Raw genomic sequence first — 22,493 nt, 5'->3', positions numbered from 1 at the left:
TAGATAATATAATTGATAACTGTAGTTATTATACCTGTTACCAGAGATGGAAAGGTAGAGAGTGTACTAAAACTGAAGTTACCTCTGATCCTAAATACCCCCCTGCAAGAAACAAGTTTGGATGAAATAATTTTTTTGTAGCCTGCGGCTTAAAAAATTATTTCATCCAAACTTGTTTCTTGCGGGGGGTAAATACATTTCGGGGGGTGGTGTAATAATAGTAGTTGTTATATTTACAGAGAGAGTGTACTAAAACTGAAGTTACCTCTGATCCTAAATACCCCCCTGCAAGAAACAAGTTTGGATGAAATAATTTTTTTGGAGCCTTCGGCTTAAAAAATTATTTCATCCAAACTTGTTTCTTGCGGGGGGTAAATACATTTCAGGGGGTGGTGTAATAATAGTAGTTGTTATAATTTACAGAAAAAATTTATAATTTCTTAGAACCACACCCCACTTTAAGGGGCTGTTGCCGAAAAAAATCACATCAGAGGGGAGCAATTTTTTTACATCCCCAAAACCGGCATTGCCAGCCGGTTTCAGAGATATCCCGGTCAGGCCTGTCGGCCACCTGGTTCGGCCGTGGTCGGCCGCCAAAAGTACGGCAAAAACGATGTTTTTTGACGGGTTTTTGCCGATTTTGTCCCTGGCCACTTTGGACGGCCGTCCCGGCCAGGGTAATTGGGGGAAAAAAATTGTGCAAAATAGCAATGAAGGCCAATGGCCCATAGAATCCAGGGTTATGTGTCCCAAGCCGGTCGGCCGCACGGTCTGGCCGCACCGGCCCGCCGAAAATCCGCAAAAACAGCGTTTTTTGACGATTTTCGCGACCTTTGACGGCCGCTGCCGGCCAAACGGCTGGGCCGACCGCCTCCGGCCGCACATCTGCTGAACCGGCTTGGGATGGACTACAAAAAAGTTGAAATACACGTGGCTGCGCCACAAACACACGCCGCGCTACGCGCGAAAAACACGTCAAAAAATGGCCATTTTTTGGGTGCGCTAACTTTGCCGCCAATTAAAGGCCGGAAGGAGGCCGGCAATTGCCTCCGGCAACACTAAATGATAGTTAGAGCCGGCCATTGTGGTTCTGTAGGTACCTTCAGATTTTTTGTAGCCCCTCTGGGAGGCCCACAGGGGCCAATACACCAGGCCTTGTAAAATTTTTTTTGAAGTGCTCTAACTTTTCCGCCACTTGGGGGAAAATGTTGGGTCATGATTTTTTGCGATGCCATTTTGCCAGATTTTTATGGTTTAAAAAGATTTTTCTGTAAATCAAAAACCCTGCGCGTTATTAACGATCAAAAAACGAGAGGATATTTTGTGTAAAATGGACATTTTGACCTTTTTTTCCGCAATTTTCAACTTTGCGCGCGCGCTGCGCGCGCGTTTTTGCTCCGATTTTCAAAATTCCAATTGCCTCACCTCCGGACGGCATTCAAAAATCCATAGCAATTTTCCTTTTCAAAATCGGCCTCCGGCCGCCCCCCTGCGGGGGGTGGTGAGACTGCGGACCCCCCATTTTGACCCCCCTTACAAATTTTTTTTTTTCCTTGAACTTCATGCGGCTAACTTGGTAAAATATTACATATTTCGTTACACTCATATTCAAATTTCACCCCGTTTAAATAATCAACATATTATACTTTTAATAACGAGGTACCAAGGGCAAAATTTTGCTATAAAGGGAAGAAAGACACATATTATCCCAACTTAACCTGATACACCACTACATTTTTAAAAATCACTAAAGTAATTAAGGTGTAATAGAAAACAAACAAGCAGTAAAAGGAAGCACTAGATACCTATAAAAAAAGCTAAATCTATTTTTTTTATTTGTTAAAATCCGACTTTGACAAGGAAGTTAGCAAACACGGGAAGGCATGGATAATACCTTTAATTAAAAAATCTATTATAGGAGTAATAGGATGTTTTTTTTAAATTTTATTGTTTTCCTCCATCGACCAATTTAGAAAATAATTGTCCTTGTTAACATAGTTATCTATCAATCAAAAAAATAAAGCAATATATACGTACATAGAAAGAATATTATTTATAAAGGGAATATAATATATTAAATGTTACCCCGTCTGAATGTATGCCATTATAACTAGGTCAAAATGTTTACATAAATGACCTAAAAGGTATCTACAAAGGGCCTCCTGTCTACGACGTATTACTTAAGCCAAGGATTAAATAATAAAAAATTAATTTATTAAAATCGAAATACTTTTATGTTTCATCAGACACAATGTTACTATAATACAGAGGCTAATATGTAATTATGTAGGAATTTTATTTCTTAATTTAGAAGTTGAAAGAAAAACAATAAATCAATTGAAACCTTATTTTTTTGTCTTTGATTTAAAAGGTACTTGCACGATTTTAAGAATTTTAATAAACGACAAAAATTGACAAAAATATTACTTTTTCAAGGTTTAGTGAATTTTGATACAAGATGAGTATCTTATAATATAATTAGAGGCTGAATCTCTTGGCATGTGATCGTCTGTCTATTCAAAAAGATATCGCTAGCTAACCGTTGGACTGATCTGCAACTTTTTGACACTGAAGCTTTTAAAATTAATTGGGGGAGGGCACACCACCCATCCCCCGAGAAAAAAATATATCAGAAGAAAATATTTTTTTCTTCTTTTTGAAAAGCAAGGTAAAAGTAAGGGTCAATCCCCCGCTAACCGCTGAACCGATCGGGTTCCCATAACTGGGAAGCTCCTCATAGGTCCCGGGAAGGTTTATAACTATTTTGGGGGAGAGTACCACCACCCTCCCAAGAGAAGTCACAAAAACAATCGAATTTTTTTACCTTTCCCGATTTTACAATTAGAGAGTTCAACGCAACATAGACATATTTTAAAAATAAAAAAAAATCATTTAATGTGCCCCTAGAGGCATCTAGGGGGCGTGGCCGCTAGTATACGTAAAAAGTAGTACATATTTTTGTTGGCTCCTTAATATCTCGCAAACAAAGAACAAGTAAAGTTCTCAATTTAAGGGAAGCTCAAAATATCTCATATTAAATGGTTTTAACTTTTAGAAAAAAAAGTCAAACAAGCCACCTAGCTTTAAGCATAAAATAGATGAATAGTAGAAAAACATTAGAAATACTTCCCAACTTGTTCCTTGAGCAAAGCCAGTGATTAATTGAATTGGTTTTAACTAATCAGACTTTTTTGGGGAGTAAATGATAGGTAGGAATCGATCACGAAGAAAGCAACCTATCACCGCAAAAAAAAAGTAAGTATCCTCATAACGTAGAATATTATCAAATTTCTTGATTTAAAAAAGATAGCATTTGATAAACTTTATGTAATGCAGAAAATATTTTGTCATGCCCCGGAGTAAAATTGGTTTTAATAGAAAGAAAAAGGGAAATTGATAATAGATAACCTATTAGCTAAAAAAAGGGTACCTTATAAATCAGAAATAGACATATGCAAATATGTATATTGTATAGATGTAAGTTGCAATTGCATCTTCGTTAAAATCGCGTAAACGGACGTAAAAGGAGTGTTTAGAAATGGATTTTTCTCTTAATAGAAAGAATTGGGGGGGGGATCCTCTTGTGGTCAAACAGCAAGTTACCCCCCCCCCCCCTCTACCTAAAAAAAGCTGCACCTATATTAATTTCTAGACAAAAATCACTGTTTGATCCGGAAGCTCCCCATTAGAGTTCTGTACTATAAGAAGTTGTTTAATTAAATAATTCAAAAATAATCATTATACTTACCATGAGTTCGAGTTTTACATTCCACTTTAGCTGAAAACCACAGAAATTTTAATCACATTCACTTTTAATTGCAAAATATTGGACAATTTCGCAAAATCCTGCGAATAATTAGTAATCCAGCCTCGTCTTATCTCATTGTAAGTAATAACAAAATCAGCTGATTTATTTCGCAGTGTTCTACCCTCATACCATAGACAAATAAAAAATTATATATCCAAGTTTTGAAAAATTGTATGTAAATAAAAATTTTCCGGCTAAACGACGAAAATTCTTCAATACAGATGCATTAAAAAATATAAAACTGTATTTTTTACTTTTAAAATATATTCTTTGTCTATGATAAATGTACTTTTGCGGGATGTGTTTTAGCCCTTTGAAGGCGACCCACTAGAACAACATTGTTGTTAAGATTTTTCTTCTTCTTAAATTACAGACTTACATATAATTTTAGTGCTTTTTGTATTAAATATCTTTGTTATCTCAAGTTTAAATCAGTTTTTGAGGTATTAAGCGTCAATTAAAGCTTTAAAACTGTGTTTTACGCTAGTTAATTAAAATTTACTTATACCCCTTTCCTCTACCATGGGCTAAATATTTTACGCGGCAAATGCGCAAACTGATGGCTTTTTGTAAACTTAAGTTTTGGCGGATTTTTAACTTTGTTTTGTAGATTTTATTAAGTATCAGTTTACAATAAGCCGTCACGATAGTTCTAGAGGTGTGAGAACTTTGGCCCGTGTTTTGTAGAATTTTCCAGAAATACAACAGTAAATTACACAATTCTAACGTCTTATTGACCAATCTTTTGACAGTTAGTGCTTAAAAGCCAAAAATACAGGTACATTGTAGCATTTTTATTGCAGAAAAGTGGTGAATAATGGCTAAATGGGGCGAAGGTGATCCACGCTGGATTGTGGAGGAACGTCCTGACGCCACCAATGTTAATAACTGGCATTGGACAGAAAAGAATGCAGACCAGTGGAGCAAAAATAAACTTAAGGTAAAATTTTTACTTTTTAATGCTCATAATATTTACAACAATTAACTCTCAAAGCTAAATTTGAGCCCATAAAAAGAGGTGATTTTCAGTTTTGTGACCGGCAAACATTTCTACATTTCATTATTGAATGGAAAGAAAATTTTATGCTTACCTAAATATCTATGTCTATTTAATCTTGTGATTATTATCAAACAGAGTAAATAATAGGAATATATTTCTAAATTTGTATTTTACAATGTTGTTTTGTTTAAGTTAATTTTATATTTTATTATCTGAAACATAAACCTTCCGTCGGTATATAGGTATTATTAATTGTTAAGTAAAAAATGTAATGTTCCAGGACCTGTTTGCAAACTTGGTTATTGAAGATCCAAAGATTGGAAATGTTGTAATTGAAGATGTTGACAAGGTACGTACGTACATCTACTTAGTTTCGTCAGTAAAATCAGTTTTGACACCCTGATATAATGTGGCGAATATCCCTCCTATAGTTTGAATAAATTCAAACTCTAGGACCTTTCTAGAACCTTTAAAACGTTATTTATAATTTAGTTGATGCACAGGGGTTTATATTTTTACAGGGGGTTTCAATTTTCAATGAGAAAAGATGTTTAAAATAAGGAAATATTCCATGATATTTTTATGTTATCAATAGGGACAAGAATTTTGGTGGAAAAAGTACACTTCTGGTGTAAAATGAAGTCCTTACGAAACTATTATCGATAAAGCATACCTAATGCAAAAAGGATTTGTTTGTCCGAGTTTTATTTTTACATTTTTGTTTGTGAATCATTGAACGATAGAATATTTTTAAGAGTTCTATTTACTTTTATTACTAGTCACTAGATATCAATTTGTTGTGGGTTTGTGTGATTAATATTTTAAGGAAATTAGCTTAAAACTGTCTTTCACTTGTATTTACCCCTCCCCCTAAATCATACCTATTTATTTTTTTTAAATAGAATCTTTGTTACAGATTGAAGGAGAAGCAAGAGTTAATAACAGAAAAGGAAAACTTATTTTCTTTTACGAGTGGGAAATTTCTTTAAAATGGAAAGGTAACAAATTTTAAAGTAAAGTTTCTCTTAAACTAATCTATATTTGCATTCCTTTCACTATGTTAAAAAAAGGTTACGTAAAATGGATGTCTTAATATAATTAAGCTTTTTTATTTGGGGGGGGGGGTAATCACTCCCCCTCCCCCTGGACGTCCCTGATGTAACATATACAGGGTAAGTCAGAAAAAAATGAGTTTTCCGATTTTCTGATACAACCAGTAGTAATATGGAAAAAACAATTATAGGTTCTTGTTCTCTATAAAAATATGCATTAAACTTAGAAAAGGTGTTTTTGAATATCTCTGAAAACAACATCGCTTTTTAGAGCATAAAGATTTCAAAAAGTGTGTGTGATGACTTTTTCGGCCATTATTTTGTACTTTTTAGGTAGATTTATTTATAATAAAAAATGTCTACCATTCTTAAAAGATAAACAAACATATTTTTTGATTATTAGAATTTTTATTTAACAAATTATAAATATTTAACATCTTAAAAATACAATTTATTCAAATTAAATTATCACATTATAAATCAAACGTTTTGTTGTAATCTATTGTTAAGATTGAATACCCCATGGCCAGAAAACCAGCTCATGACCGGAAATATTTCATCTCCCCCCTGGGCCCTCCTCCCCCCTCCTCCCCTTGAATTTCCTCTATATTTGGTGCAAGACTGGATTTAATCTCCAAAATCTCCACCCCCTTTTGACAAATTATACTTGTGTGTTATAATCCAACATAATAACTTCATTTAAATAGGGTTGGGTTTCTAAAAAGCATTTTTATTTTAAAAATTCAAACATTGATAACTTTTTATCTTAAGAGATATTTTTGTCAAATAAAAAGGTTTTTTTTTCTTTTTACTATAAGCTACGTTATTATAGAAGATTCTTTTAAACCACATGCATCACAATCAAGAAATATGAAAAAATGACAAATTGCAGTATTCTAAAAATGCTTGTGTAAGGAGCCAAAAAGCATTTCACCTTTAAAACTCATTAAAGTACTTTTCTTAGACCTTTTTCTAAATAAATATTGAAATTTTAAGATTTTTTTATACAAAATAGATGAGTTATTTCAATTTTTCTTGATCAACATTTTTCACACAAGGCATTTTTTGACACCATACACTTATCATAGAGGCCGCATTTTTAGAGATAATGAAAAACACCTTTTACAAGTTTGATGTGCTTTTGTACAGAGAACCCGGACATATAATTATTTTTTCTGTATTCCTTCTGGTTGTTTCTGAAAATCGAAAAACTCAGTTTTTCTGACTCACCCTGTATATGGGATTATTTAACAAACAATATCATGCTGGAAATTTTAAAAATGTAAGCTAAAATAACTTTGATTTTAAGATTGAATTCTTGCACATTTTTAATATATTACTTTACTGCTCTTAAAAAAAAATGTTTCTGTACCACTCTAGAGTCTAAAGTCATAACCTTTTTTGTTTTATAGACATCTTTCTGTTCTTCTAAAGGTGATTTTATAATATAAATTGAGGAATTGTTCTATATAGGCTGTGTTAACGGTAAAGACACCGAAGTGAAGGGCAAAGTTGATATTCCCAATCTGAGTGAAGAACACGAGGATATGAAGGACGTTGATGTTGACGTTTCCCTCACAACTAAGGGACCAGAGGCTGATATACTCAAGGTTTGGATTTTATATGTTTATTTAGTACATCAAAAGTCGCATTTTTTACAATTTGAGATACTTAGATTAGTTAGATACCTAGTCAAAAAGACTTTGATGTTTTTCTAAACTTAAAGTAAGGCAAGATCATACTTTTAAAAATTGTTGATTTTATTTTAAGTTTATTTAAAAACGACATATAAAAATGAAATGAAAATATACCTAGGTACATAGTATAAGAATTTTATTATTTAATAGGTAAACATGAAACTGTTATAGACCTATAAAATAGCGCAATTATTCATTATTTTATACAATTTTCATCCTTTCAGCTTAAGAAGATAAAAGTCTTTGCAAAGTAAAACACATATACGCAAATTCAAGAGTGTTCTGAATAATACATTAAGTTATAGTTTAATTATAGCTCTCATGAATGTTTTTTAACAATTTGAAAGTTGAATTCCTCCTTTTTTCATACTTTTTGTGGAACATCTTTTTTATTAGTTTAACAGATAATAATACATTTTAGGAGATGATGAGGGTTGGAGTTGGGGCAAAGAGAATACGAGAATGTTTAGCCGATTATCTTTCCGCACTCAAAAATGAATATTCACACGGTGTTATTTTACCCAAAAAGGGGACCGAAAACGGTTCCGTCATTCCGCCACAATCCAAGGCGCCCGCCGCTAACGCCAAATCAAGCATGGCGGAGACGGAGAAGAAGATGGGAAATGTTAATATTACCAACAGCTGCGGTGTAAGAATAGAGGTAGGTACACAGTCAAAAGCGTCCGAGCTTTTTATATTATGGGTGGGATAGTTTTCATTTTAAAAATTCTTTAAACCGAAAATAATATTCTACGCTACCTACCTACTGAAGTAAGAGATTACTAAAAATATAAAATTCTTACATTCTTACAAACATGTTTATAATTTTTTTAATTGAAGGGAATTGCATATTCGTATTTAAAATAGGATTAATAGAAAAACTTAGGATTTCATAAATATAGGTAGGTAGATATCAACAATGAAAATAACAATGCAGAACCTTTCACAGTTATTGTAGAGAAATAATTACGCTCGTTTGATTAAGCCTTATTTTAACATAGTTTGCATTTAATAAGACGATTTTAACGACTTAATGATTTAGGTTGATGACCTACGTATTGAAGAGAGTATGAAATGTACAGGACAAGAATTATACAACGCTCTCACTCAGAGAGATATGATTCAGGTATAGTTAGGTCACCCTCGCAGGGTTAGATAAAGTTTCAATCACCTGGCAGGATTGGTGTAAATTAGATTAGGACACCCTGCAGGGTTGGATTACCCTTCAGGCATAAGGTGTAAAAAAAGGGGGAGGTAGTTTGTGCTAAAATTCCAAAAGGTGTGAGTTAAGGCTTAAAAACAGTAGTAGAACGATAATATTCACTAAATTTAAATATATAAAAAAAATTGTCTATGGCTCTATTCAATAAGGAATACACATATTTAGTGAATATTATCGTTCTACTACTGTTTTTAAGCATTATAACTCACACCTTTACGGAATTTTAGCACAACATACCTCCCCCTTTTTTGTATGGTGTCCGTTATTAATGGTTTATTTCTAAAAAAAAATAAAAGGGGATAATTTTTAACCAACTTCAATTGGAAATCAAAACAAATTGGCATATTTAGCTTAACTGTAACTTATAAAATCTAAATATTTATGTTACTTTTAGATTTTTACCGGGGGCCCTGCAAAAATGGCGGATGCGGCTGAAGCTAACGGAGCCTTTGAACTTCTCGGCGGCAGCATTTCTGGAAAATTTCTCGAGGTAAAGCATGAAATTTAAAAAATAAGTGTTGACATCAAATAAATCGTTGAAAAAAGTCGTTCGAATCGAGTACCGTTGAGTTTTAATGGGTTTCCTATTTCATGTTTGTCCCTTTTAAAGGAAAAAGCTGCGAAGCAGAAAGAAAAATTGCGGAAGAAACGTCTCCGCGAAATGCGGGAAACTTTAGTGCTAGCCGGCGTTGCGGGATTATTATCCGCAGCTGTCGGATTATTTGTTTATCATAGACATGGAATTATTAGATCTTAATTGTTTTTAGATAGTTATTTTGATTATTAACTTGTAGAAGGGTGCTAAAAAAGTTTTTGGAAAGATATCCTTAAAATAAAAGAGACAGGATCTCTCTGTGTGTCATAGGTCTTGTGTAGGATTATGAATATTTTGGGGGAGGGTACCACCACTTTCACAAGAGAAATTGAAAAGAAATCATTTTTTCACGCTGTTAGAGGCCTCTAGTGGCGTAGCCGCTAGTAGATTGATAAAGCAATAAGTAAATCAACTTTTTCCCTTTAAAATCAGCAATCTTTTTACCTATTATATGTTCAAATATGTTATATTTGCATTTAGTCATTAATAGAATTTTTTTACTTAGATCTACAAATATTAAAAGTACATTTATAAAAAATAGAGCTTTTACTTTAAAAATTAGTCGCATTAGATAATGTATTCAATTTAAACTATATTATTTTATACCGTACAGTTATTCATGAAATAAATCTAAATATTCTTATATTTTTTTTGCTTTGTTAAAAGTAGCTAGCTAAGTTACTCTCTAGCGTGTTAGTCGAATCGTATAAATCTTCAAATGAGAAAGACAAAAGAGAGAAAAGATATTCTTTGCAATCTTCTTTATACCAATTTATTTGGATTTTTTAATGTGTGTGTGTTATATCTGAAAATTGCTACTACTCCTATAAAAGTTCATGTTGAAAAATATATTTTATTGTCTTTTATTTTGAATAGTTGTATAAAAATCATCAAACAATTTAAAAAAAAATAACCTTTTTTCAGGTTGCCCCATTTACAAAAATAGTTCAAGAATGGCGTCTTAAAACCTGGCCTGCTGGTCATTTCTCTACCGTAAGTTCACTTTCTATATTAGCTTTAAAGGATAGTTGTTATATTAATAAGGGGGGGGGAAGTTTGTACACTTATAGGAAATGAAATTCAGTATCAAAGTTTGGGAGGGACGTGTGGGCTTGTTTTTAAAGTTATCAACCTAATTCTTTTTGTAAAATCTCTTATATGACTGGATGTATACGGAAAACTTTGAAAATTGAATTTTTGTACTTTCCTTCAAGAGGCTAGTGGAGCAAAAGACCCCCCAAAACACTAAAAATATGAGTTCTGAGCTTATTTTTAGAGATATCAACCTAATTTTTTAAATGAAAACTTTTTAAAAATAACTGAACTTAGTAACCATTACACATTTCATTTTGGGACTTTCCTTCTAGGGGCTTGTGGAGCAAGAGACCCCCCAAAACTAAGAGAAGGAGTTCTGAGCTTATTTTTGAAGATATCAACCTGATTTTTTTCAAAGAAAACTTTTTAAAAATAACTGAACTAAGTAACTAATACACATTTCATTTTGGGACTTTCCTTCTAGGGGCTTGTGGAGCAAGAGACCCCCCAAAACTAAGAACAGGAGTTCTGAGCTTATTTTTGAAGATATCAACCTGATTTTTTTCAATGAAAACTTTTTAAAAGTAACTGAACTTAGTAACCATTACACATTTCATTTTGGGACTTTCCTTCTAGGGGCTTGTGGAGCAAGAGACCCCCCAAAACTAAGAGAAGGAGTTCTGAGCTTATTTTTGAAGATATCAACCTGATTTTTTTCAAAGAAAACTTTTTAAAAATAACTGAACTAAGTAACTAATACACATTTCATTTTGGGACTTTCCTTCTAGGGGCTTGTGGAGCAAGAGACCCCCCAAAACTAAGAACAGGAGTTCTGAGCTTATTTTTGAAGATATCAACCTGATTTTTTTCAATGAAAACTTTTTAAAAGTAACTGAACTTAGTAACCATTACACATTTCATTTTGGGACTTTCCTTCTAGGGGCTTGTGGAGCAAGAGACCCCCCAAAACTAAGAGAAGGAGTTCTGAGCTTATTTTTGAAGATATCAACCTGATTTTTTTCAAAGAAAACTTTTTAAAAATAACTGAACTAAGTAACTAATACACATTTCATTTTGGGACTTTCCTTCTAGGGGCTTGTGGAGCAAGAGACCCCCCAAAACTAAGAACAGGAGTTCTGAGCTTATTTTTGAAGATATCAACCTGATTTTTTTCAATGAAAACTTTTTAAAAGTAACTGAACTTAGTAACCATTACACATTTCATTTTGGGACTTTCCTTCTAGAGTCTTGTGGAGCAAGAGATCCCCCAAAACTAAGAATAGGAGTTCTGAGCTTATTTTGAAGATATCAACCTGATTTTTTTAAAGAAAACTTTTTAAAAATAACTGAACTAAGTGACCATTACACATTTCATTTTTAGACTTTCCTTCTAAGGGCCTTGTGGAGCAAATGACCCCCCAAAACTAAAAATAGAAGTTCTGAGCTTATTTTTGAAGATATCAACCTGATTTTTTTAAAGAAAACTTTTTAAAAATAACTGATCTAAGTGACCATAACACATTTCGTTTTTGGACTTTCCTTCTAACGGCTTGTGGAGCAAAAGACCCCCCAAAACTAAAAATAGGAGTTCTGAGCTTATTTTTAAAGATATCATCCTGAATTTTTTAAAAGAAAACTTTTTAAAAATAACTGATCTAAGTGACCAGAACACATTTCATTTTGGAACTTTTCTTCTAAGGGCTTGTGGAGCAAAAGACCCCCCAAAACTAAAAATAGGAGTTTTAAGCTTATTTCTAAAGATATCAACCTGATTTTATAAAGGAACTTTTTTAAAATAACCGAACTAAGTAACCTTTACAGATTTAATTTTGGGACTTTCTTTCTAGGGGCTAGTAAAGCAAAAGACCCCTGAAAACCATAAATATTAGTTCTGAGCTTATTTTTAAAGATATTAGGTAAGCTGATTTATTAAGGAAAACTTTTTTCATTTAACTGAACTACGTAGCCACAACAGATTTGCTAAAAATCAGGTTGATATCTTTAAAAATAAGCTCAGAACTCATATTTTTAGTGTTTAGGGGGATCTTTTGCTCCACAAGCTGCTAGGAGGAAAGTCCCAAAATGAAATGTGTAATGGTTACTTAGTACGGTTTTGTCTAAAAAAGTTTTCTTAAAAAAATCAGGTTGACTAAGTAACCATTACACATTTCATTTTGGGTCTTTCCTACTGGGAGCTGGTTGGGCAAAAGACCTCCAAAACACTGAAAATATGAGTTCTGAGCTTAATTTTAAAGATATCAATAATGTAGTGATAAGCAAGAGTGTGTAATGGTTACTTAGTTCAGTTATTTTAAAAAGTTTTCTTATAAAAAATCAGGTTGATATCTTTAAAAAAAACTCAGAACTAATATTTTTAGTTTTGGGGAGTCTTTTGCTCCACAAGCCTCTGGAAGGAGCGTCCCAAAATGAAATGTGTAACAGTTAGGTACTTAGTTCAATTACATTAAAAAAGTTTTCTTTGAAAAAATAAGGTTGATATCTATAAAAAAAGCTCAGAACTCATATTTTCAGTGTTTTGGGAGGTCCCTTGCTCCACAATCCCCTAAAAAGAAAGTTCTAAAATGAAATGTGTTATGATCAGTTATTTTATAAAAGTTTTCTATAAAAAAATTAGGTTGATATCTTCAAAAATAAGCTCAGAACTCCTGTTCTTAGTTTTGGGGGGTCTCTTGCTCCACAAGCCCCTAGAAGAAAAGTCCCAAAATGAAATGTGTAATGGTTACTTAGGTAGTTCAGTTATTTTAAAAAAGTTTTCTTTAAAAAAATCAGGTTGATATCTTCAAAAATAAGCTCAGAACTCCTGTTCTTAGTTTTGGGGGGTCTCTTGCTTCACAAGCCCCTAGAAGGAAAGTCCCAAAATGAAATGTGTAATAGTTACTTAGTTCAGTTATTTTAAAAAAGTTTTCTTTGCAAAAAAAAATCAGGTTGATATCTTTAAAAATAAGCTCAGAACTCCTTTTCTTAGTTTTTGGGGGTCTCTTGCTCCACAAGCCCCTAGAAGGAAAGTCCCAAAATGAAATGTGTAATGGTTACTAAGTTCAGTTATTTTAAAAAAGTTTTCTTTGAAAAAATCAGGTTGATATCTTCAAAAATAAGCTCAGAACTCCTTTTCTTAGTTTTGGGGGGTCTCTTGCTCCACAAGCCCCAACAAGGAAAGTCCCAAAATGAAATGTATAGTAGTTACTTAGTTCAGTTATTTTAAAAAAGTTTTCTTTGAAAAAATTCAGGTTGATATCTTCAAAAATAAGCTCAGAACTCCTTTTCTTAGTTTTGGGGGGTCTCTTGCTCCACAAGCCCCTAGAAGGAAAGTCCCAAAATGAAATGTGTAATGGTTACTAAGTTCAGTTATTTTTAAAAAGTTTACATTTAAAAAATTAGGTTGATATCTCTAAAAATAAGCTCAGAACTCATATTTTTAGTGTTTTGGGGGGTCTTTTGCTCCACTGGCCCCTTGAAGGAAAGTACCAAAATTCAATTTTCAAAGTTTTCCGTGTACATCCAGTCATATAAGAGATTTTACAAAAAGAATTAGGTTGATAACTTTAAAAACAAGCCCACACGTCCCTCCCAAACTTTGATACTGAATTTCATTTCCTATAAGTGTACAAACTTCCCCCCCCCTTATAGTGCAGTGATTTCGTATACACATGTAAAGAGTTAAGATATAAGCATAAGACGTGAAGGAATGCTTTTTGTACATATAACATTCCAATTATCAAGGTATCGGATTAAAAAATCCATATTCCTTTATACAATTTATTTACTTATTTTTACCTATCGCTGGAATAAAGGTAAGTATGGCAGGTGTCCTAATTTAATATGTTCTAATGAAGAACACCGCTCATTAGGGAATTTAATTTATCAGTAGGTAACTTATTAATCGGAATGAATAGGTTTATGGCGGAGGGCTACTGTATAAGGTAGTTACCTGGAATATACAAGAGTTCGAAAACAAACGGTTTGGTCCCGCTATCTACTTTTATTTACCACTAGTTGCTTTTCCCCTAGCCTCTTGGGGAGGGCTGGTGAGGTTAGGAAAGTAGCCTAAAACCTATTCCGTTTATTATTCCAAATATGTTTAGCTTTAAACAAAAAAACCTTATGTACTAGTTACTTTATATCATAGGATAAAATCATTAAGGAACTCTCCAGATTTTATCTGTAAATCATCTTTTCAAAGGCATCATTTTTATTGAAAAATAATAGGTAGGTACCTACTTATTTTTTACAAATCTAATTTTGTTATTATTTGTAGGTAACAATAACATTGAAACAAACAAAAGAAGACACAAAATTAACCCTTGTCCAGAAAGCTGTGCCAGTTAAAGAGGTAATAAATATTATATTATAGAAGAAGGTAACAGGGGGGGGGGGGGTATTATAGTTTAGTAAGTGTGCCAATACTACAATTGTAATATAATCAATTTGGTTTTAAGTACGGGTGTATATTTTTCATCTTTCCCCTCATACCGAAGGCGGGGAGGGGGGGGGGGGGTAACTTTGTTTTAAAATAAACACTCCTGTAGTAGGTATTCTTAAACATTTTTTTTCTATTAGATTTTTATTTCTATTGACTTACTAAAAGTTGTTTACCTATGCGAAGCTATTTATGAATTTTAGTTGTCTAACATTTTTGTAATTGTACTTTTTTGGTCAGCTTAGTTACTCTATCAAATTCATTAGTATTATAATGGGATGTCCTTTTTTCAGATTGAATCAACGCGGCAAGGTTGGCACAGATACTATTTCGAGGCCATGAAGAGGTCATTCGGATTCGGAGCTGTTCTCTTCTAAACTATTCATTTCTTTACACTACATCATTACAGGGAGGGAGGGGACCATGGAGTATAGATTTTCACAGGAAGATTTATTTATCTTTTATTGTTCTTTTCCTGTATCCCTGACATTTTTATAATAATAAAAAATCACATCATTCAGTGTTTTTAAGTAGAATTTTTTTTTTTCCTAAGCAATCTTATTTTTTAATTTTTTAAATTCCTTTTCAGTGAGGAATATTTCATCTGCACAAAAATTTGAGTTCAAGTCTAGATTAAAAATGCATTCATTTATTTGTTGTAAAAACAATTTCAGCTTGATATTATGTACCAGGGAGAATACATCCCTTCCTAAAGATATATGTATGAATTTTATCTTTACAAATATATGTAGAAGCAACATAAATAAAAAAAGGCATTGTTTTTCGTTACCAAGTCACTTTTTACCTTTTTAAAGTTAAATAGTCGCCTGTATTGTATGTAGGGAATTGGATATACACTCGATTCACAGTCACTTGGCTCCAAATTTTCTTTGGGATCCTAAGGGATAAGACAATGGACATTGAACGTACACCCCCAAAAAACAAAGTTATACCTTGTGTGAAATAGAAATACTGATGAAAAAGAATGTACATTGTACACTTAAAGTTTGAACCAACCGATCAAGATTTTATAAAAGTCATCCAATGAGAGATCGGGTTTGAATACTTTGGGTCATTTTATAATTTAAAGTCTTTCCTTTTCTTACATTTACAAGATCAGCACATTTTCCATTTTGTGGACTGCAGCTGAAATGGACAACCAGTAAAAAAAGGGTAATGACATCGAAAGCCTTTTTTCATCCAAGTGATTATGAAATGAGTGAAAAATAACTTGTTTTGTCTACGGCATAAAACCAGTTTTTTTAATATCAATTTTTATCTTGCTAGTTTTTTACAAGTAAATATAGGTATTTCAATTTGTTTCATTTTTTGTAAAGCTTGAATAAAATAAAAAATATTATTGCTATTAACCACCTATGTGATCAACAATAAAAAATTAGGGCCAATTTTATTTCATTGAAAATTGTTATTGAATGTTTTGCAGACTTTAAAAAGTCGAATCAAGTTTTTTTTTGTAATTTTATGTGGATTATGTTTAATCATTAATTATGAGTCAATAAAAGCTTGTTAATAAAATCGTTCGTTTTGCTTTTATTTAAGATATGTAGTTTCTTTTAATTTAGTATAGTCTCGAGTTAAACTTTTAACTGTAACAATTTAAGTACGTTTTTATTTAACAGGACAAATATCGGGTATAGTCCCTTTCGTGGCAACGCCCCTTAAGGGTCGATTCTTCGTATTTTTCACATTAGCTTTGCTCCTATTTCTAGCCATTGTGGGGGGCTCTAACCCTGCGGGGCCAATTGCCTAACCATGTGGAGCAATCACCTAACCAAAAATAACCTATATAAAGCAATTTTAAAAATACGACGAATCGCCCCTTAAGGAGCGTTGCCACAAAAGGGACTATTCCCCAAATTTCTAATTTTTTTTTATCTATTTTGTTTTTATTTACCTAGTTTCTTAATGCAACAAGACGCTTATTTATATTTCATGTTAACCATCACTACTTAGAAACCTCTTTGAATTTAAAGCTAAGCTTTCCTTCATTGGGGTCGGTCAATCCGTCCGTAATTGATACATCTCATCCGTGATTTAGGGATGTTAGAATTGTTCTATTAAAAACTAAAAATTGTTCTATTTCAAAAAGTTGAATTTAAAAGCAATAGCAACCTTAATTTTTATTACCAAGTCCCTTCAGGCAATTTTAAAGATAACTAGCAGATATTGCTTTATCGCACGAGGAATCAGCATCACAAAACAAATGGAACAAAATAAAAACGAACTTTCTGCAAGTTCCTGTAAATTATATAAATTTAATTATCAAAACAAATTTATTATTGAATATATTCAACATTACAATATTTTTAGTTTAGAATTCATATGTCCATGTTCAACATTTGTCAGAATTTGGAAGGTATTTTGCACACAGAATGTCCTAGATTATTTTTACAATATATTATTTTTCAAACCTTACATCTTGACATAATGTTACGCTTTTATATTTTTAAGTTTTTTTCTCTCACTCTGAACTTTATCTTAATTAGAATACCTACTGCAATTGACATAGAATGAAATGAAGAATAGCTTAGAAAGTTAGAACTATCCTTGTATAATTTTTAAAACCGAAGCTTTTCGATATTTAGGGTCCATACGTAACGTAACTGATAGCTCTTATCGTTAATTAAGTCATGTTGGAATCGTAGCAACTATATAATCGTTAATAGAAAGACAGTAGGTAAGTAAATTATAATAATTGTGATGTTTAGCCTTCTGATTTTTGGAATAATGATTCCAAGTAGGAATAGGTACAATATTAAATGCGAAGCATCTCTTTAATCAAGTCTTAAAAGGTAAATATGTCCTTAAACAGTATCCTGTATTTAGCAAACTTTGCAAAAAATATGTATAGGTATACAATTTTGTTTAAACTAATAATTTAACATTCGGCTTATTAGGTTTAGACACCTTACAAGTGTTATTGTTCGTTAGTTCTACCATCTGATTTTAGAGCTTTGCTTTTATGAAAGTTGTCATCCCTGTTTAACTGTACCTTGAGACTAACTGTAGCCGCTTGAAAGTCCTCCATGATAAATTCTCCGTTGAACAGCATCCAAGGAACAAATCTTAACTATGAAAGAATCTCTTACACTTTGTTAGTAGTTATTGTATAAACAAATCTATAGATGTGTATATCCAGATAACTACCTACCTCCCTTTTAGTCACCTTTTTCGTCTGCTACTCAATTGTTTTCTGCTACTTGGCTAATTGATTGATTTTCAATGACCCAATTGAGAGTCGGCACAAGAACACTGCGATGGGGAGATACAGTTTAAGATATAACCCCTTCCCCCTTTAGTGTTTCATTCTAATATTGTATAAATCAGTTTAGGGGTGGGTAGCTCAAATTATTTCGGTGATTTTTCTTGGAACGTTGGAGATACCTAATTTCCGCAAGTATATTAAATCTGGACAGCATCTTTATAACATAAAAACCATATCAATTCAGCGGTTAGCAAGATCTTTTATTACAGACAGACATAGATCCTGTTATTTTTTTAAGGATACATTTTAGTGATGGCAATCCGTCGAATTTTTGGGCCGGATTCGGATTCCGGATTCTTAAAAGAATCCGTCAATAAAAGTGGCGGATTCCGGATTCTAGCAGTATTTTTAAAGGCTTTTTAAAAAAATTAAAAAAAATAAGTGCTTCATATGTCCTAAAAATTAATGTTCTTGGTGTTCTCTATAATTCACTTCTGGGGAATCGAACCAGATTTTGAAAAATTTTATATGTAAAGATGATAATCTTTGCCTTCAGAAAGCGATAGTTGAAAGAAAAAACTCAAGACGCTAATTTTAGCATACCAATAAAGAATCCGGAATCCGCTAATAAAAAACTTCGGATTCCAAAATTGGCCCAAAAATTGGGCGGATTCCGGATTTCGGATTGCCAACCCTAATACATTTACATAGTCTTTTAATTGAACTGTAACTTACTGGTGGGTCTAGGCTCTTCGTTTCAAGACCATTTTCAAGTAGAAGTTCAGGTCCCAAATCACCCTTAAAGTAGAAAATTAAACGTGTTTGTCTGCAAGAAAAGTGCAAGGCAATATAGCTTTACTTCAGTTGAAACATTCCTGTCCCTTGCAATAACTCAGGTGGAACTTGGTATTAACTTGAAGTGACACTCTAAATAACCAACTCTTAAATTGCACGGCATATGCTTGGATGTTCTTACTTTATGTATTGTAACAAGTTGTGCCTGGTTAATGTTTCTCACCAAATGCATTCCCTCTAATCTTACTACTTTAATTGAGCGAATGACATAATATAAGCAATAGATATCAATTCAATGTATCTAGAATACTTAATGTGGCCCTAACTTGAACTCGACAACAAGCGACCAAATGCCACGGGTGTTTAATCTGTACCTGTAAACAGGTAGCCAAAGATTGCGCCACTTCCAGATGACCCAACATTGCCAGACACTCATCCCCTTGAAATAACAAGGACAATCATATGCAATAGTAAGAAAGCAATCTTATAAATTTGAGCAATGTCTTTATGGAGCTAGTAAACATGATTTTGTGGGCTCCTTTTTACGACTAAATTGTTTGTAAGGATTCATCTAACCAAGGATTATTGAAGGAGTATGAGTTATATAGATATCCTTTATTGATATTTTCATCCTTGTTTTCTATCAAAAATACTATTTGAAAGTTACCTAAAGATGGAGGATTACTGGAACTCATCATACAATTTATCATTGGTATAATATCTTCTTGATCCGGTAACAGGTCAATTATACAGGACTTGAACAAAAAATAGATTATTTGTTGGCTCAAAAACTTTTAATACCTACTATCAAACTTTGATTGTTTGGTTCAAATTTATAGATTCCAATTTTTCAACCAACAATCTAATATAGGGATGGGGTAGTTTATTGTCCATAATCTTATCCCTTTAGATCCCTGCATCCTACCACTGTTTGTGTGATACCTGGGCAATATTTCCAACACATTCCTCATCTCCATGTTGACAACTAAACAAAAAAACTTTAACATTTATTTTATAAAAGGTCCGTTTATAGATTTTTAAAATTTGAGAATATATACATACATACAGATATAAATTTGTGCTTTAAGCTATAGATAAATACTTGGTTTAAAAAAAAATATTTTAAGTTTCAAATTCTTGATGTTTTGCTGATTTGGTCAGATTATACTGGGTACGGGTAAGTCTTTTGGTAATAAGACTTTTGTGAAACCAAAAAAAACTTTTTAGAACACAATTTGATTTTTTTAATAAATCTAACGTGAATTGTAAGCTTCCTTCTTCATTTTCTGTCCAGTTAGCTTTCCCAAAAGGCACAAAATCAACCTAGAATTTCGTTAATAACTGTTTTCAAATCTTAGGTATAAAAACAATATAATTCCTATAACATAAATAAGGATGACGACTTTTACAAATTGGCCACGAAGTAAAGAAGTAATTTTAACATATCACTGTTTTCAAGAGCAATCCCTGCACAAGTAAATCCTGAGAAATGGTCCAGTGGTTCATAATGCTCAAGTGACCCCCATTCTTTTATATTTTTAAATATTAGCTCTCAAATTATTTTTGCTTCTAGATTACACTTGTAGTAAAATTTTAAAAGGGATTTCAGTGCCCAAAAGGCACTCGACTTTTTTAAAGAAAACAAAAAAAGAGCCAGTTCTGATTATTTTTAAAAGTACCTGCATTTCCTCACCAAAGATGAGCCAAGTTGGATATATTTGGTTGACTATGAACCAGATACTGTTGGGGCACAGAGACTCATAATATAAAGTTAGGGTGACCCTCTCAGCTACACTCTGCCACTCTTCGTTTCCAAGGGTTAGTTCAACCTTCTTCAACGTTAAGTTGTCAATAAATAAACGGTAAAACTTGTTTCGGCAGTTTTCCCCAAAGTGCATAGTTGAGCACTCAACCTCCTCCCCTTGTATTATTAAATAAAAACAAAATAATACAGTTAGGGAGTTGAATCCTTTTTTATAGAAGCAGAACTATAATCTATGATTATGGTTTGGACCCTCTGAAACTGTAATCTACCCTTCCACTTTCCCCTCTCTTGGTGAAGATATCTTCAACACCGATACGATTTTTGAAATGTAAGATTCCACTTTCAATAGAGGCGAAACTGGAATCATACATTCATATTTACATATCAGCGTATTCATAAACATTGATTTCCTTATTTATATCGACATAATAGTAATGTATCATTCTACTTTCAATAGAGACAAAACTGGAATGATACATTCAAGATAACATATCATATATTTAAATCGACATAGTAGAAATTGTACATATTAGTTAGTTTTTTTTTATATTTTTATTAGTTTGAAGTTTTTAAGAAAAAAAGGACCTAAAATTAAAGGTTGCTAACACTTAACAATCAGGCCCATTTCCGGACCTTAATAGTTCAACACCCCCCCCCCCCCCCCCACATATCATCTCAGCTCCTATTAGAGTTAGATGGCAAAAAAAATTGTGCATGTTCCCTGTTAAATAATAAATTTCCGACTATAAGTGAGACAAAGTCATTTTTCGCTTACTTCACCCTTTCATTTAACAACTTTCTTTTTAAGGTTAATTAAAATGTTAAATGGATGTAATTTCCTTATTTTTGAAGCTAGAACAATTTTTTCAGAAAATGTTTATCTTAAAGAAAATTTTATATTAGAAATCTCAAAACATAAATTTTCTTATTCGTTTGCTTAACAACTTTGGAGACTTTTACTGAATTTTGATCTACTATATATCTATAATACAAAGTAGAACGATGTCTTTCTGTCTATCTGTCTGTCCATCCGGCTGTCCCTTAAGATCTCAGTAACAACTGAACCGATCAGATTCTACTCTTCAGGGTATATACCTATTGGTCCTGTTGTGGTTTTCAGCTATTTTCTTGAGGGGTGGGAAACCCCAACCCCCCAAAAAATGAAAATTCCCCCCCCCCCAAAAAAAAAATATTCTGGTGATGCTCATAAATTATGGGCGCAGCACCAGAATTTTATTTTTTTATTTTGTATTTTAAAAATTTTTTTTAAATATTACCTCATGTGGCAAAGCTCCTAGAGGCTAGGGGCGAAGCTGCTAGTACTTAATAACCTAACCATTCAAAATCCAATAAAAGTCCCCAAAGTTGTTAAGCCAGCCAATAAGAAAACGCTATTGTAAAACTTTGGGGACTAGTGTAATAAACAGTCCATTGTCCACCTCTCTCTATGCTAGTTCCCAAAGTTTTACAATAATGTTTTCATTTTTGTTTGCTTAACATCTTTGGGGACTTTTACTGAATTTTAATTGGTTAGTTAATTTAGTATAGTGTTGAAACGTTTCAACCATTGATGGCAAATTACAGTAGAGGTATTTTTGGGAATGTACATCCATTTATCAGCTATTGTCTTAAACCCATCAGATCCCTGGTGGCGATAAACTTGAATTAAAGTACCTAGAGGTTTTGGACCAGCTAGGAAGGTAATTTCAGTCCTATGTTCCCTACCTCCCTGGGTACAATAAAAGTTGTATACAGGGAGGGAAAAATGGACGAAAAATTAAATAAATTCTGTCTATAATAACATGAGAAAACAGAATGAGAAGGACAGTAGCACCCTGTAATCGATATCAGAAAGTCCTG

The 22,493-nt window shown here is 32.7% G+C and overlaps 3 protein-coding genes across 5 annotated transcripts in view; 1 reads left to right on the top strand and 2 right to left on the bottom strand.

Annotated features, from left to right (window-relative positions):
• LOC145322403 (uncharacterized) overlaps positions 1 to 3,903 on the bottom strand; it is a 39,228-nt gene extending 35,325 nt beyond the window's left edge. The window contains exon 1 of the mRNA XM_080164392.1: positions 3,749 to 3,903. Within this exon, the coding sequence (XP_080020518.1) occupies positions 3,749 to 3,751 (3 nt within the window). The 5' untranslated portion in view covers positions 3,752 to 3,903. The remainder of the gene's footprint in view (positions 1 to 3,748) is intronic.
• A 532-nt stretch (positions 3,904 to 4,435) lies between these two features.
• LOC145322399 (activator of 90 kDa heat shock protein ATPase homolog 1) lies at positions 4,436 to 16,383 on the top strand. Of its 3 annotated transcripts, XR_013880656.1 has the most exons (11): positions 4,436 to 4,748; positions 5,089 to 5,157; positions 5,725 to 5,806; positions 7,334 to 7,470; positions 7,979 to 8,218; positions 8,600 to 8,683; positions 9,174 to 9,269; positions 10,299 to 10,367; positions 14,686 to 14,760; positions 15,141 to 15,715; positions 16,053 to 16,383. XR_013880656.1 is itself a non-coding variant. In XM_080164388.1 (10 exons), the coding sequence occupies exons 1-10, from the start codon at positions 4,626 to 4,628 to the stop codon at positions 15,222 to 15,224; spliced, it is 1,059 nt and encodes a 352-aa protein (XP_080020514.1). In that variant the 5' UTR covers positions 4,436 to 4,625; the 3' UTR covers positions 15,225 to 16,383. The 3 variants fall into 3 exon arrangements, 2 of the variants coding, with proteins under 2 accessions (XP_080020514.1, XP_080020515.1); XM_080164388.1 differs by having other exon boundaries at positions 15,141 to 16,383; XM_080164389.1 differs by lacking the exons at positions 14,686 to 14,760; positions 15,141 to 15,715; positions 16,053 to 16,383 and having other exon boundaries at positions 4,444 to 4,748; positions 9,390 to 10,371.
• Positions 16,384 to 17,125: 742 nt separating this feature from the next.
• LOC145322398 (gamma-interferon-inducible lysosomal thiol reductase-like) lies at positions 17,126 to 20,698 on the bottom strand. The gene is made up of 8 exons (XM_080164387.1): positions 20,548 to 20,698; positions 20,127 to 20,191; positions 19,811 to 19,853; positions 19,536 to 19,623; positions 19,243 to 19,307; positions 18,809 to 18,871; positions 17,861 to 17,938; positions 17,126 to 17,245 (listed from the first exon to the last, which is right to left on the bottom strand). The coding sequence occupies exons 1-8, from the start codon at positions 20,551 to 20,553 to the stop codon at positions 17,201 to 17,203; spliced, it is 453 nt and encodes a 150-aa protein (XP_080020513.1). The 5' UTR covers positions 20,554 to 20,698; the 3' UTR covers positions 17,126 to 17,200.
• Positions 20,699 to 22,493: the final 1,795 nt, after the last annotated feature.

This window comes from Acartia tonsa, chromosome 6 (assembly GCF_053477335.1).
Source record: "Acartia tonsa isolate MP-2025a chromosome 6, ASM5347733v1, whole genome shotgun sequence".
Taxonomy (NCBI): domain Eukaryota; kingdom Metazoa; phylum Arthropoda; class Copepoda; order Calanoida; family Acartiidae; genus Acartia; species Acartia tonsa.
Note: the sequence above shows the minus strand (reverse complement) of the source record. Positions and strands in the feature narration are given on the sequence as shown.